We start from the raw sequence: 16,391 nt of genomic DNA on the forward strand, positions 1-16,391 counted from the left end.
ATGGTTCAGCATGTTGTTGTTGTTAAGTGTCGTCGATTCAGTTCCAACTCACAGTGACCCTGTATAGGGTTTCTGAGGAGCAACTGGTGAGTTTAAACAGCTCACCTTACAGTTCAAACCAACCTCAGGGTTGAGTGCTTATCCTACGGCGCAACACTGTAGAAAACAGAGAAAAGAGGAATTGCTTGAGCTGGAGTTCTTGAAAACCATCGACAAACAAAAGGTCTATCACTGAAGCAGGAAGAAATTAAGAGAGCGTTCTAAACATAGTTCTGATATTAACTGCTGGCTCATTGTTGGGGAAATTCGATACATCCCTAGCCTGCATGTTCACACCTATGAAGTAAAAGAATGTAGCAGGCTGCTGTGTATGGTCACTCAAACTACTGAAAATGCTTTGACAATGATTGAAGTAAATCAGAGCCATTTCATTTGAAAAAGCCCTAACTTTCCCCCCACAAATTACTTTTAAGAGTCTTAATATACAAATTTCAGTTTTTACATATTAGATTAGTTTATTGTTATTAAGTGTCATTGAATCTGTTCTGACTCATAAGGACCCTGTATAAGTTTTCCAAGGAGTGTCTGGTGAGTTTGAACTGCTGACCTTTTGGTTAGTGGTCCAGTGTTTATTCTACAGTGCCACACCAGGACTCCATTAGCTATGTTGCTAGTTAAATAAATATTCTCAATTATTTGTCTTTATCTTTTTTTTTTCTTAATTTTTAATGTGAACTGAGTGATAGTTTACATGGGAGAACATCGGCTTTACACTATCGTGTCACTACGATGATACAATGACTACAATCTCCTCTGTGCATCATCATTCAACAGGATTTGCCTCCATTCCCTCTGTGTGTTTTTTTTTGTTATTTTTTAATTTTTTGTTGGGGATGGGGGATGTGCACAAAAATAATTTATAATATGTATATATAATATATTATATATAAAACATATACAATATATAACATATATTATATATACACACACATATATATATTATAAGGAGCTCTGGTAGCGTAGTGGTTACGAATTGGGCTGCGAACCGGAAGGTCAGCAGTTCGAAACTACCAGCTGCTCCGTGGGAGAAAGATGAGGCGATCTGCTCCCGTAAAGATGTACAGCCTCGGAAACCCTATTCAGGGTTGCTATGGGTCGAAACCGACTCGACGGCAGTTAACAACAGCAATATATATATTATATAATAATTTAAACAACCAAAGGGCACATTCTGCCAGCACCCAGTCCCTCTCTTTCCATGAACCCAGAGTTCTCAGCTGCTCCCTCTCCCCATGTCCTCATCTCTGACTCCATCTTTGGTGTCGCTGCTTCTCTGGATAAGGTCCTGCATTCTGCTTGTGCTCTTCTCCCTTGATGGTCCTAGGGTCCTCTGTTTCTGAACTGTAAGATTAACTACTCCCCTGTTTTTGTTACAAAGATCACATTTTATCCTAATTTGTTATAGTTACGTTGCATTGTTGTCATTATCAACTGCCATTGAATCAGTTCTGACTCACAGCAACCCTGTATAGGGTTTCCAAGGAGCAGCTGATGAGTTTGAACCGCTGACCTTTCAGCTAGCAGTCAAGTGCTTTGCCTATAACGCCATACCAGCACTCCATGCTTTGCATTGCTAACACAAATTCTTGAAGTCTGAATCTGAAAGTGTCTTCAGAAAAGATATTTGTGTAGGTAATTCTTCTGTCTTGAAATTAAACTGACCTGCCAAAATAGTCTCATTTCCTCCAGCTTCAGGTTGTTGGAGGCAGCAAACTGAAGTAGTTCAGGATGTGCCTTCTAGAACCATACTGTTGTTGTTAAGTGCCTTCAGGTTGGTTCCTACTCATAGTGACCATGTATAGGGTTTCTGATGAGCTACTGGCGGGCTTGAACTTCTGACCATTTAGTTAGTCATCCAGCATGTACCCTATAGCACTATACCAGGACTCCAGAACCAGATTGGTCCTGTTGTTATTAACTGTCATTGAGTCTGTTCTGACTCACAGTGATGCCATATAGGATTTCCGAGGAGCAACTGGTGGGTTTGAACTGTCGACCTTGTGGTTCACAGTCTAATGCTGGTCCTACAGCCCCACTCCAGAACCAGATTATAAGGGTCCAAATCATGATTCAGCTGCTACCTGGCTACTATATTGACTTTAGACAAGTTACCTGACGTCTTTCTGCATCAATCGCATTGGGTTGTTGTGTGGATTAAGTGAATTAATGCATGCCAAGGTCTCTGACAGTGATTGGCACAAAGAAAGCAACATATTATGTTAGCCGATAGTTTTTTCCTTTGTAGTGTTTCTAACCCACAGTTTCTAAAGGAACTCTGAAATACCACCCACCAGCTTGAAAACATTACGTGATCTTCTGTCATATACACAAAAGTTCAACACCCTCCAAATAATGGCCTCACCTAACAGTCTACCCCATTTTCTCCCTTGCTCTTTATCTTTTGAAGTCCCATCCTCTTAAAAACCATTCTCGTATGTTTCCCCCTCAGGATAACTTGTCACAGATCACCCTTGTCAGACTTATCTTGCTCCACCATATTCTCATAGTACAAGCGTGAAGGTCTGTTATAGACAGCCTGCCTGGAAATTGTGTGTGCATACTGCGTCCCATTTGTCAGCTTATGATCTCTAGGAGAGCAGGGCCTGCATCATTTTTTACTTTGTTTCTCCCATAGTACTTAGCAGAGAGTTTTACACTTAGTAGATACTCAATAAATAGTTGTTAAACTTGGTTGAACCCACATTTTTTTTTTTCTTTTCCTTTTTGGCAGATGCCTTAAGTAACACATAAAATAAATGAATTTCTTTTCTTCTTTCCATTGCAATATATATGCCCTGGGCTAGTGGACATTTGAAAGCCTGGTTTAGAACTGAGGGATGTCATCAGTCTCAGAAAAGTGAGGAAATGCATTTTAAATTACAGAAGCAATACACCCTTATAGAAGGTCTTCTAGCAAAGCAATTATCAACTGCTCAATAACCCAGGTGCAAGAGTTGTGAATGAAAATCTGAGTTTGAGAGATAATGAGTGATCTTAATTTTTATATTCCATAGGTATGCAATTCAACGAAACATGTACAGATGGAAAGTTTAGATCTGAGAATCATATGTGGGTATCATAAGGCAAATAATTGGCTTTCTTTCTGAAGAACATCTGTTGAAGCATCTGAAAGCAGTTGTTTATATTATTGCCAAAATGATGAAAAATATAATAATTCTCCAATGAGGTTAAAAATATCCGGGGGAAGAAAAATACTTTTATATGTAGCTCTGTTTGAATTAGAAATTTTGTTATTGTGTCTCTACTGTGGCACATAGGAAAGGCTCAGTGATGTTTGGTGAATGAAGAACAGAATCATTAGACAGTTGTTGAGTGATGCATCCTTTCTTTTTGAGACTTGTAAGATTGGTACCTATCCAGAAATAGTCTGCTGAAGTCTTAACACATTGTATATCATTTTTATTTGGCATAAATTTCAGTAATGTAGCTCTTTCTCTGAATATTATAGAATGTAATCAGCATGTAGATTTATAAGAAAAAGCTCTTAACACAATAGGAAATGTATGAATAAAACTTGACATGTGACAGTGGTGGTGGTAGTTCTGACTCTAGCGACCCAATACAGGGTTTTCGAGGTTGTAGCATTCATGGGAGCAGAAACCCTCATCTGTCTCTCAAGGAGCAATTAGTAGATTCGAACTGCTGACCTTGCAGTTACCAGCCCAGCTCGTAATCCACTATGCTACTTGAGTTTCTTAGATACATATCATTTTAATATATTACTTATGTTGTTTTCACTCATTATTATGAAAATTTAAATTGCATTGTGCGTTTGCAGAATTATGTTTATGTCAACAAAACAAAATAAAAACAAACAACCCCACTGATAACTATGGTTGTGGTACTTCTAGGCTGGTGTTTAAAAACACGGACTATTCTGGGGTGTGAAGAAGAAGACAGCAGAGACAAAGAAACTGTCTCACCTCATAGGCTTTTTCCTGATTTCCAGCAGCTCTCTCCCAGAGTGTCCCTGTGTGAGTGAGGCAACTGGAATCCCCGACGGCTGCCCAGATTTCACTCTGCCAAGTTTCAGAACAGAAAGAGCATGCTAAATAATAAATGTGAGTTTGAGTGTAACTAATAAAGTTGGAATGTTAAAGAGCAGCATGCTTTTGAAAACCAGTCTCCCTGTGAGACTCTTCCCTGTGCAAGTCCACGGGAAATAATTCTGAAGGGAGTGATATTCATTAGTAATATAATTTATCTTCGGCAAGCCCTTTCCTTTGATGGCAGTCGTGGTAGTTCATAAGCCTCCAGACGAGTGCTCAAAGAAAATGTTTCAAACCACAAATTCAGCTTTGTTTTTCATCCTTGAGCAGATAAAAGAGGCAAATTTATTCTTGCATATCTAAATTTTACACATGCATCCATGTGATACAGCATTATGAGTTGGTAAAAAAAAAAAAAAAAAGTGTTTATAAAGAGTTTTCAATGAAATGGTGAAAGAGCAGAATCCAAAATTAAATTCCTGGTCTCTGATCTGAGAATTTTTGTGTCCACAGCTCATTCTACCATATACTCATCCTAGGAATGGAACCTTGGCATGACAGTTTCCTCCCACCATGCTCTGAAAGTCTTACTAAAATCATTCTCAAAAGGATCTAAAGTGTTCTGAATAATACCTTGAAAATACAAATTAATTCTGTTGTTGACATCATCATGTGGGCATAGTGATTTTAAGTTTGCAAAGGCAAACTTCAGGATGAGTTACCTGGAAATAGTCAAATTGCCATTAATACTTGTTTCTGACTTAGGAATTGATGATAGTTCTTTTCTGTGTCATCAGTATGCGCTCTCTTATAATAAAAAAGTTTTAATCAAATTATGCATACATGACTTGATGGAAATTAAAGTGAAATTTTGCAATAGGTTAAAAGCCATAAGTGATTATATGATACTACAGCATTAAAGAAGTCTAAATTAAGTGCCTATGTAGACCGTGTGACAGAATTACAATTACCTTGCTTTATTTAATTCTAGGAACATTCTAACTAGAAAATACTTTTAAAAGTTTCAACAATGTCAATTTAACATTCAGAAGTGAAATGAAATGTTTATTCTAATCTCAATATATTGACCTACTAAAAGTAAAAATATTTTATTTTTTAATTTAAAAAATCTCATGCAAAAGTCCCAAAGGTGCCTTTCATGTTTAAGCTTTAATTAGCAACCACTTTGGTCTCTGACACATATTGCGCAGATATCGAAGTGTTAATATTACTGTGTAGCTTGATTACAAAAGGCAATGATTAATTTTAAAGCAGACAAAAAAAATAGGCCCTGATTACAAAGCAATGATTAAGGCGGAATGTCAGACATTGCACATTTATAGACGTCTTTGCCATATTCAAAGGATAAGATTTAGAAGAAGTTTATATTTAGACTCAAAAGTCCTTTGAACTTTTTGATACTGCGTGTCCATGCAATGGAGACAGATCACCTCAACTCCAAATGAGACCTAAGACCTAGAGGAGGTAGTTACAAGGCCCACAGCAAACCGCCCCTGGGGGCTGATGGGCCCAACGGGACACCGTAGTGCAGCTTCTCTGCTGCAAAGCTCCGTTTGAGGCGCTTCCTGTGGCCTGGGTGAAGGTTTCCACCAGGACTGTTTTTGGCAAGTGTATATTTTGCTGAGAGGCACAGACAGCTCTTTGAGGGCTTTATTCCCATAAAAGAGAGGCACCTTAGAGGAAAAGGCTGTCCATGTTACGGCTTCTGCAGGCCCAACCGGAAGCCAAGCCCAGGCACGCCATTTTGGTTTCTCTCGGGGAGGAAAAGCCGATCCTGGAGGGAGCAGAGGTCCCTCTGTGGGGCAGAGGGCAGCGTAGAGAGCATGGATCGCCCTTGGACGGGGGATTTGAAGGAGGTCCAATGTAGCGGTTACAAATTGGGCTTCGAACCACAAGGTCAGCAGTTCGAAACTACCAGCTGTTCTGCAGGAGAAAGACGAGGCTTTCTGCTCCCATAAAGATTTACAGCTTCGGAAACCCTATGCAGGGTCGCTATGGGTCGGTTCCGACTCGACGGCACAGAACCACCAATCACCACCAAAACCACTTTGTAGCCTATGCTAGGGAAACAAAGGCAGCGAGAATGAACCTCCCCGAGTCCAGCCGGCACCCCTAAGACGCTCCCGACCTATGGGTGGGGAGAAGGCTGGGAACTGGAGGCCGTGTGGGGACCCTTCTAGAATAATCCTTCTTGACTGTGCTTTCCAGCCTCTTCAGTCTCGGAGGAGCCTGGCTGTGACATGAGTTTAGAGTCCCTGTTTCAGCACATCCTCTTCACGGAGCATCAGGCCGAGGAGAACCGCCGCCTGATGCGCGAAGGTCGGCCTGGGAGCCATCGTGGGGGGAGTGGGGTCTCATCTTCACAGAGAAGCCTCTGAAGCAGGGGCCAGGGAGTCGGGTGGTGGTGGAGGGGTCTGAGGATGCCATTTGTGTCTCCAGTCAGGTCAGAAGCAGTAAGCTGTCGTGGACAAATCCAGAAAGCTAGCCAGCAGCTTAAGGAGGAGAAGCTCCAGCTAGATGCAAAGGTACGCTGGGAGAGCCTGCCAATGAGCATGCGCAAAAGTCTGCCTGCCAGTGGCGTGGTGGTGGTGGTTCGCTTATTAAGTAGTTGTTATTAACTCCACGGCACATAACAACAACAACAACAACATTAACTAGTTGTCTTTCAGCGTTATTGTTGTTACGTGCCGTCGCGTCGGTTCCGACCCATAGTGACCCTGCGTAGGGTTTCCGAGGCTGTAAATCTTTACGGAGCAGAAAGCCTTATCTTTCTCCCACAGAGCAGCTGGTACTTTCGAACTGCTGACCTTGAGATTAGCAGCCGGATTCATAACCACTACGCTACTAGAGCGCTTTCAGTTTACTCACTAGTATTTGAAAGGCTCGATCCAGCAGGAACTGGATCTAAAAACCAAAAACCAAAACAAAAACAAAATCCAGCTTAAGGAATGGAGTTACTTAATGAAGAATTCATTGCCCATTTTGGAGAAAGGTTCAGAGATTTTTACAAGAGCGTGATGCTGTTGGAAAAAGAATAGTTCATTAAGGGCTGAGTAGAGTCTATCAATTGTGAATACTAAATTATTTAAGGAGCATGCTATGCTGGTGGCATTATTGAATGCAGCTTTCAAAGGAGCTTCTGCCTTTTGTTTTTTCATTCTCTACCATTGTTTTGGAAATGCTTTTCATTTCCAAAGAAACACATCTCAACTGTGTATCTCACATTTCTGCAACATTCCTCAAGTGGGTTATTGGAACCGAGAGAACCTGGTGGCTATTTGAAGATTTGGAAGAGTGGGTAGGAGTCTAGAGAGGCAAAGAGAAGAAATAGGAGAAAAGCATTGGGGGTCAAGGAAAATATGAACAAAAGGGAGGAGGTAGAAATGCCTGGGGCATATTGGAAGAGAAAAAGTCAAACAGAGCTAATATCTGGGATTGTTGTTTTTGTGACCCTGTACAGTGTTTGCAAGGAGCAGCTGGTGAGTTTGAACCACCACCTTGCATCTCAAATGAACCTTATGGTCTAGTGCTTATCCTCCAGCACCACACCAGGACTCTAATATTGGGATTAGAGGAGCCACACCAGGACCCCAATATTGGGATTAGAGGAACCACACAAGGACTCCTGTATTGGGATTAGAGGAACCACACCAGGATTCCAATATTGGGATTAGAGGAGCCACACCAGGACCCCAGTATTGGGATTAGAGGAACCACACCAGGGCTCCAATATTGGGATTATAGGAGCCACACCAGGACCCTAACATTGGGATTAGAGGAGCCACACCAGGACCCCAATATTGGGATTAGAGGAACCACACCAGGACCCCAGTATTGGGATTAGAGGAACCCCACCAGGACCCCAATATTGGGATTAGAGGAACCACACCAGAATCCCAATATTGGGATTAGAGGAACCCATTGCAGGTTTTTGATCATGGAAGGTGTGATAAAAAGCAGTTTCAAACAGCTCTCTCCTAGCTCTGGTAAGGAGAATGGGAGCAGGATGATTCGTTAGGAAACTCAGGGCATTACCTAACTACACTTACAACAGTGGACTCCTGTGTGGTGGTGCTCTAGGGTCAGCACTGGAATGGGAACCACGAGGTTGGCGGGTCTAACTCACCAGCTCCTCCTTTAAAACCCTATAACAGAGTCACTCTGAGTCGGAACCAAGTTGATGGCACTAAACAACAACAACTTAAAACAATAAGGGCCTGGGAGTCTTGGTGTGGCACTGTGGGGTAAAGCACTGGACGGCAAGACGGTCTCAGCCATCAGCACTGGACTTTAAACCACAAGGTCAGCAGTTCAAACTCACGAGCTGCTCCTTGGAAACCCTATACAGAGGTCACTATGAGGGGGAACCAACTTGATGACACTTAACCACAACACCAGTGGGTCGGGGCAGACAGCCAACAGAAGTATTGATTCACCACCTAATGATGGAAGTCTGTTTGCTTAAAATAGTCTATTTGATCTTAACCACTGTGAAGAATTTCCATTTCTCCTTGTGAACAAAATAACCGTAGAACTCATCTCTACCTGGTGAGGTTTTGCTCCTCTTTCTAAGGTTTGCTGAGACATCACCTGTGAACTTCTCCCATGGGACATTTGGAAATGTTCATAGCGCATTCAGTGTATTACCTTATAATTAAATAACATTACACACTTGTGCTTCTGTCTGTTTCCCTTATTTTGTGACAAAAAACTTGGGAGTTGTTTGTCTTACTCATAGTTTTATGGGATACAGGAGACTGCCTGCATCCTGTGCCTTCTACATAGTATATGTTAATGTTTTGAATGCAGGAATGGTACCAATTGTGTGGTAATAAGGACAGAGTGGATTTAAAAAACTCAGGCTGGAAGTATTAAGTCAGTGAGACCCGAGCTCCTACTTTGCCAGTTAGTAACTGTTGCCAGCAGTGCTACCTTTGGTGGGAAATGCAAAGCATTAACAATGTCATGATGTAGACTTTTTCTTTAAAAAGAATCAAAATGGTTTCAGCCCTGATGGCAAGAAGCTAATAAAAGTAGCTGGTGACACATACACCTTTATAACTAGTTAATGCATGTTGTTGTTGTTAAGTGCCATCTAGTTGGTTTTGACTCACAGCGACCCTATATAGGGTTTCCAAGGAGCAACTGGTGTGTTTGAACCTCTGACCTTTCAGCTAGTAGTCCAGTGCTTATCCTACAGCACCACACCAGAACTCCAGATAATGTGTAGTTAACATTCACGGAGCGCTTACTATCTGTATCTGAGACATACTGAGGAACAGAGGTTAAATGACTCTCCCATGGTATAAAATATAAAAATAATTAAAAGACCGTAATGAAAGTAACAGTTGAGCAAATGTCTGCATATGTTATTAAAACAGATTTTTTTTAGCTCATCTTAAATTTATGAAATTCACACATAGTAATGTTATGTGAAGGAGTGCAGTGGACATGTAGGATTACCATAAACTGCTTTACAGGAGAAAGATGAGACTTTCTGCTCCTGTAAAGATTTACAGTCTCAGAAACCCAATATACAGGGTTGATAAATGTTGGGACTAACTTGACCACATTTAACAACAGTAGCCATGAATCTGAAGCTTTTGAGTCAAGTTTATTGTTGTTGTTACGTGCCACCTAGTCGGTTCTGACCCGTAACGACCCTGTATAGGGTTTCTGAGGAGCAGCTGGTAAGCTTGAACTACTGACCTTGCAGTTCAAACGGCTTTGCAGTCTGGCTTATTAACCCACAGTGCCACACCAGGAATCTAGTTTAGAGCAATATTTTTTTCTTTTTTATTAATGCTTTATTGTGAATTGTGTGATAGTTTGTGTGGGAGAACATTAGCTTTACATTTATCCTATTGTATATCGTTACATTGCCATGGTTACAGTCCCCTCCATGCATCATCAACCAAAGGGTATACCCTGCAAGCCTGCTCCCTGGTCAACAGCACACAGCCCCTCTCCCTCAGTGGGTCTAGAGTCCCCAGCTGCTCCATCTCTCCACGACATCGTCTTTGCCTCCATCTCTGGTATCACTGTTTCTCTGGGTAGGGTCTCACTTTCTGTTCTTCTCCCTTGATGGTCCCAGGGCCCTTGGCTCTTGGACTGCAAAGTCAACCACTCCCCACCTTTTGCTACAAAATGTCTACCTTTACATTTCCAACCCTCACAGTCAGTCCTGTTATTAATTATTCACTATTGTATCACATGAGTGCTCTCCCCATCTTTCATCAGCCCCACCCAGACAGATTGGATACTACTTAGTGGAGATTTTACCTTCCTCCATGCCCTCTGGATCTAGGCTTGTAAGCCATTCACTTCTTTCCCCCCATTCTGGGTAGCTAATGTCCAAGTTGCTCATCCCTGTCTACTCTGTGTGTGGAGGGGGTGGGAATGATCCTCGCTGATAAGAATTGTTCCCTCTTTTGAGCTACTGCATCCATAGGTGTAGATCAAGTTCATCAAATTGTATCAGATTACTCTTTTTTCCCTCTTCTTTCTTCTTCTAGTTGAGTTCTGATCATCCAGGCATTGAAGCCAGGTCAAGTGGGTATTATCTGCAAGTGTGGGTGTTCTTGTGCATATGCCCTCTCTTCTGATCAGCTGGATGCTTCATTCTCCACTTTAGTCCTCTGTGGCTGTGTCACTGACTCTGGGCGCAGGAGTCCCCAGGTCTCGGCATACCACAGGCTAACCATGTCTCCATCCAGGTTCACAGGAGTCTATTGAACGTGGTAGGGCTTAGCTCACAGTTTCATTGCTGTTTTTCACTCACTTCCCCTTATCAGTGACCAGCATAGTCAGCAGTCAGAGCACATGTCTGCTAGTGTATTCCCATTGAGTCTTGGTCTTGGAAGGGGGTTTGTTAGGGCAATATTTTTTAAAGGTCACATATGTTAAGCTTTTGTACAAAATGTACATTTTCCCAGAATGGTGATAGGTAACTAATGTTAAAAAAAGAAAGGCTTACTTTTGTAGTATTTTATTTGTGGTAGGCTGTTTTACCAGAAAAGGAGCTCTGGTAGCGTAGTGGTTACGAATCGGGCTGCTAATCTCACGGTCAGCAGTTCGAAATTACCAGCTGTTCGTAGGAGAAAGATGAGGCTTTCTGCTCCTGTAAAGATTTACAACCTCAGAAACCTTGTGCAGGGTCACTATGAGTCGGAAGCGACTCCACAGCACTTAATAACAACAACAAATTTTACCCAAAAAATGGGAAATGAAGTTTAATGATATGTGCATACACTTAAAAAAAACTGTTAATTCAAAGGTTTATGCTGGCAAAATAACTGAGCTAAGTCTTAGCGTTATTTAGAAACATTTGCCAAAATACTAATTAATATAAGCTTATAAATGTACATTGCTTTTTAATCAGCTCATATATATGTGGATAATAATGCAATTGTGTCTTTACTAATAAAATTAACATATGATGCTCTCACAGTTCATATAATACTAATTTGTAATTGCAGTAATTTGATTTATAATTATAGTCAAAATGATATGTAGTTAAATATTTAAAAAGTGGAACCACAATTATAATGTAAATGACTAATGGGAGGAACTGAAGAAGTAATCATAAATTGATTTCTTGTTTCTTTTATTCTCAGAGTTAATTATATCTTAGTCAGTAACAATGACAGTGTTTTCCCTTGAATATCTGACTTGGCATTGACTGATTTGTCAAGTGGAAGCAACATAAGGAAAAACTAGAACACAACTTGAATAAGGCAGTGAGAATAGGGCAGTGTGTGAGCTTTTTATGAAGTGATATATTCAGAAAGGACTATGGACATCTATTTTGGAAGTTGCTTGTGGTCAAATAATGTATTTAGGATATTTATTTATTTATTTATTTTACTTTATCCTGTTCTGTAAAACCCAGGTAGCATGTAATTAGAAATTGAATGATACCATTTGCCTTTCAGGGCTCAATGAGTCCCTGAGAATGTGGGTTGCAAAAGTCAGATTATATAGTATGCACACTTTGTGCATTGGATAGCTACAGTATGCCTGGTTAGGCTCAGTAATATGAAAACAGAATGACAGGAGCATGGCTAGGATTTGCCTTAAAGCTTACCAGTATTCCTAAAGCAGGTGATAGTCAAAGAAAGGCTTTATAGTATTGTTGACAGAGCAAACCAAAATGAAAGACTCACAGAATAATGGTATGTTTTTTATTTTAAGCATTTGCAAGGGGATCTTCTTTTTGAAAATGGGCATATTGTTAAAAGTTTGAACATTTAATCTTTGTAAACATGATACTTAAAATCCAACATAATGCCAGGCTCCCTTACAAGGGGTTAAGTGCAGGAAAGCCTGTGAGGGTGTTTTGTGAATATTTTATGTTTTCCTTTTCAAATTTTAACTTATTACATAAGCATCTTAATATTAATAAAATAATTTTAGAGGAAAATTATACATGAAATAAAAGAATAATTTAAAGTACTTAAATTACTTTTTTTTCCCTAATCTTCAAAAACGTACACATTGCTTTTTTTTTAAATTGTTAAAATTTAGAAACCCTCCCAGAAGAATAAGCAAAGTTAGAACCTTTAGTACCCTGTTACCTAATAGGAAAAGAATACAATCACAAATTGTTTTCAGTTGTAACATTGAAATGGAGTTTTGAAATCAAGGTAGGTTTTTTTTTTTTTTTCCCTTCCATTTTTGCATTTTACCAAAAAGAAATTTAGAGGACCCAAATTAACAAGCCAAAATCATAACATTCTTTGACCTAGCTTTTGCCAGTGAAATGTCTAATATAACAGTTGCACAGATAGCAAAAGACAGGATAAATGAGACCTCATAAGAATTTTAAACTTTTTTTCATCAAAAAAATGAGACAGGTTTCCAAATGGGAGACGATATCTGATCTTTGGAAACGATATCTGATAAGAATTTAATAACCAAAAAATATATAAAACTTGGTAGCTTATCAACCAAAGGGCAAATAACTCATTCATAAAATTGGCAAAGGACTGGGGTGGACATTTCATCAAAGAGGAAATTCAGATGACCATTGTAGTAGTTAAGTGTTTTTGTCATCTTGTCTAGACCAAGATTCTTAGTGGTTTGACAGTTAAAATGTAGTAATCTCCCCCATGATGAAATCTCATGTGATGTCATCATCCCCCATGATGAGATCAGCCCTCATCTGATGACATTATACTAAGTGTTGTAAAATGGAGTCCTGTGTGTGTGGCAGGATAATACATTACACAGCAAGGTTGGTTTGAACTGCAGGATCAGCAATTCAGTCCCACTAGCCACTTCCTGAAAATCCTATATAGCGTAGCTATGTATCCGAACTGACTTGGCAGCACTTAACAACAGCAAATGATGTTAATGGGCATCCAGGTGTGGCTCTGTAGGATAAGCACAGGACCCCAAGGTCATTTTGAACTGCAAAGTCAGTAGTTCAAGCCTACCAACCACTCCTTGGAAACCCTATACAGGGTCTCTATGAGTCAGAACTAACTCAAGGACACTGAACACAACAACGACAACTAGATGTTAATGAGGCCACAAGCTATCTGCAGGATTGTTTGTAACTTGAGTAAGTCTCTGAGATATAAGCAATTCTACAAGCAAAAAGAACTCAGCAGGACCTTCCATCATCAAAAAAAAAAGAGCTGGGAGTAGAATACATCCTTTGGACCTGGGGTCATACACTGTGAAGCTCCTAGATCCAGAGGACTATTGCTGCTGAGAAACTTGGAGATCTTCAAGGAATCTTGGATTTACAGATGCTGAAAACCTTTCTCTAGAGTGAACAGAGTGAAAGCCTTTTCCTGGACCTTGACACTCTTGAGTTTGGACTTCTTACCACTTAAACTCTGAGAATAAATTTCTGTTGGATAAAGGCATCTGATTGTGGTATTTCTGTTAATAGTAGGACTAGATAACTAGGACAACAACTAAACATGAAAAAATATTCATTGCCATCAGTCATCAGAAAGAAGCAAACCAATACCACGACATAGTATTTCACTCCCAACTCATCTGTCAGATTGTTGTGCTGTGGTGTCTTGCATGTTTCTGTGAGGGTGGAAGCTATGCCACTGGTATTTTAAATAGCAGAGTCACCCATGGTGGAGAGATTGCAGCTAAGCTTCCAGACTGAGAGGCGAACTGCTTCTGAAAATATGAATAGCAGCGGAACATTGTCATCTATAGTGCTGGGCAATGAAAACATTATGAATAGCAGTAGAACAATGTCAGATATAGTGCTAGAAGACAAGCCCTTCAGGTTGGAAGGTCCACAAAAGACGGTGTTACTGGGTCAGGCTACAGACAACTAGAAAGTCATGAAATATAGTATTAAAGAGTTTTATGAAAGTGTGGAAATAGCTGCAAGGGACACATGCCATAGGTAGCAGTGCTCCTTGTGATCACAGTCTAAGGGTTTTTTATAGTTAGGAGTTAAGCTGCAGAAGCAGTTTCGCTGGATTCTGAAAAGAGGTGGGCTTTGCTGCTTGTGCGGTTGTGTGTTTTTGAGTGCCATTTCCTTGTTCTTTTTTCATGCTGTGCGGTGGCATCCAAGACGGAGTCTAAGAGGTCAAGATGGATTCCATTGCAGAGGCATCTGGGATACTTAAAAAAAGTGTCTGTGCACATACCTTCTATCAGGATCCTGGTTTGAGACCTAGGTCTGATCTGGAGGCTGCATGTTGGGGTCATCCAGCAATGTTTTGTACCCATATGGAAAACTGATTAAGGGAGATGTTATGTGGTTTTACAGATAGCTAAACTACGCTGGGCAACAGAATGGAGAATGAGGTTTAGCAAACATTTGCGTTTCAGATGCACCAGGGAATAGTTTCCATATCCTGCCCACTTGTTGGTATTTGGAGGCTTTATGTTTCCAGTAAATTTTCCACCAGTAATTTTTCTCTTAACTCGTTAACCCTAACAAAAACTGGGAAGAGCTGGTTTCCTCAAAGTAGAGTTGACCCTGATAGCATAACTGGTGTAAAGCTTTTAGGGTCTTCATTTGATGATGGGGCACACTCAAATTAAGGAAAAACAACTGCAAACATCCATTAATTAAGCATAGAATGTACAAAGTATGACTAGGAAAAATGTAAGTTCTCAATAGTGAAATAGAATGTGTAAAGATCAGTATCTTTGGCATTAGTGACCTTAAATGGACTGCGATTTGCTATTCTGAATAAGAAAATAATATGGTTTCTCTGCTGGGAATGACAAATTAAGAGGAATGGCAGTGCAGTCATCATCAAAAAGAACATTTCAAGAAATTGAAAAATTCTTCTAACTTCTTCAGTCTGAAATTAATAAAACACTCAAGATGTATTGACAATTGCTAGTGGTTTGAATGTAAAGGTTGGAAACAGGGAAAGGTCAGTAATTGGAAACTAAGACCTTGGTGATAGAAATGCTAGAGATCACATGATAAAAATTAGCAAGACCAATGACATGAATTGTAAATAATTTGTTTTAAATAGCATAAAAGGTGATTATACACTAGGACCTCACCAGATTGGGATGACATCAAGAACATAACAGAGGAAGAAAGCAAAAGTTCATTAGAAAGACAGGAAAGAAAGAGAGTGACACTTCCGATGGTGGGAAATGTCAGCAACCATTCAGGACTCGTGTTAAGGGCAGGGAAAAAGCTGAAAAACTTCCTAAAGAGGAAGAATATGAAATTGATGGCCAGGTCCGCATCTTGTAAGCTGAAAGAAGCAGATAAAGACACTGCCGACAGGAGAGTTATTTCCGGGTTGACTGTTGCTAAAACAGGAGAAAGTGCTGCTGCTGCTACTGCTGCTGACAAACTGAACAGTAGCAAAGTGTGAAAAGAAGAGTGTTGATATTACAAGAGTTGAGTCTCCTTTGATGGCGGATAGGGTAGAGGTGCAGTGAAGTTTGCCATTGGCAAAACCACAGAATACCAGGTGAAGCAGGTTCAGGGCTGAGCTCCAAAACTGAACCACATAGGTAGGAATATTTAAAAAGTTTGAAGGCTTATAGCTAGTGGAATTTATAGCAGAAGTAAGAAATTGCGTACTTTTAAATCTGCTGGGCTCAGCGGGCCCGGAGCTGACAATTTGGGAGAGACCAAAAGCAAGACCAACAGGGGGAGCAGACCCACCAAGGAATAACACTGCGGGAACCTTGGAGCAAAGGTGGACAATACACTTTGTTGGTCTTGCATTGTTTTGATTTTTTTTTCTTGGTATCTGTTCATTGGCTGCCCACTGTTTGTGCATCTCCCTTCTGGTGACTAGAGGGGAGTGCCTGAGTGAGTGGAGACCCCCCACCCCAACC

General features: G+C 40.4%; 1 protein-coding gene across 1 annotated transcript in view; it reads left to right on the plus strand.

The window, feature by feature from the left end:
• The first annotated feature begins 6,331 nt into the window (after positions 1-6,331).
• The window catches only part of CCDC172 (coiled-coil domain containing 172), a 101,498-nt gene continuing 91,438 nt past the window's right edge, over positions 6,332-16,391 (plus strand). Inside the window, exons 1-2 of the mRNA XM_006831490.1 lie at positions 6,332-6,410; positions 6,531-6,616. Of these exons, the coding sequence (XP_006831553.1) occupies positions 6,332-6,410; positions 6,531-6,616 (165 nt within the window). The remainder of the gene's footprint in view (positions 6,411-6,530; positions 6,617-16,391) is intronic.

Source organism: Chrysochloris asiatica, unplaced genomic scaffold (genome assembly GCF_000296735.1).
Source record: "Chrysochloris asiatica unplaced genomic scaffold, ChrAsi1.0 scaffold00003, whole genome shotgun sequence".
Taxonomy (NCBI): domain Eukaryota; kingdom Metazoa; phylum Chordata; class Mammalia; order Afrosoricida; family Chrysochloridae; genus Chrysochloris; species Chrysochloris asiatica.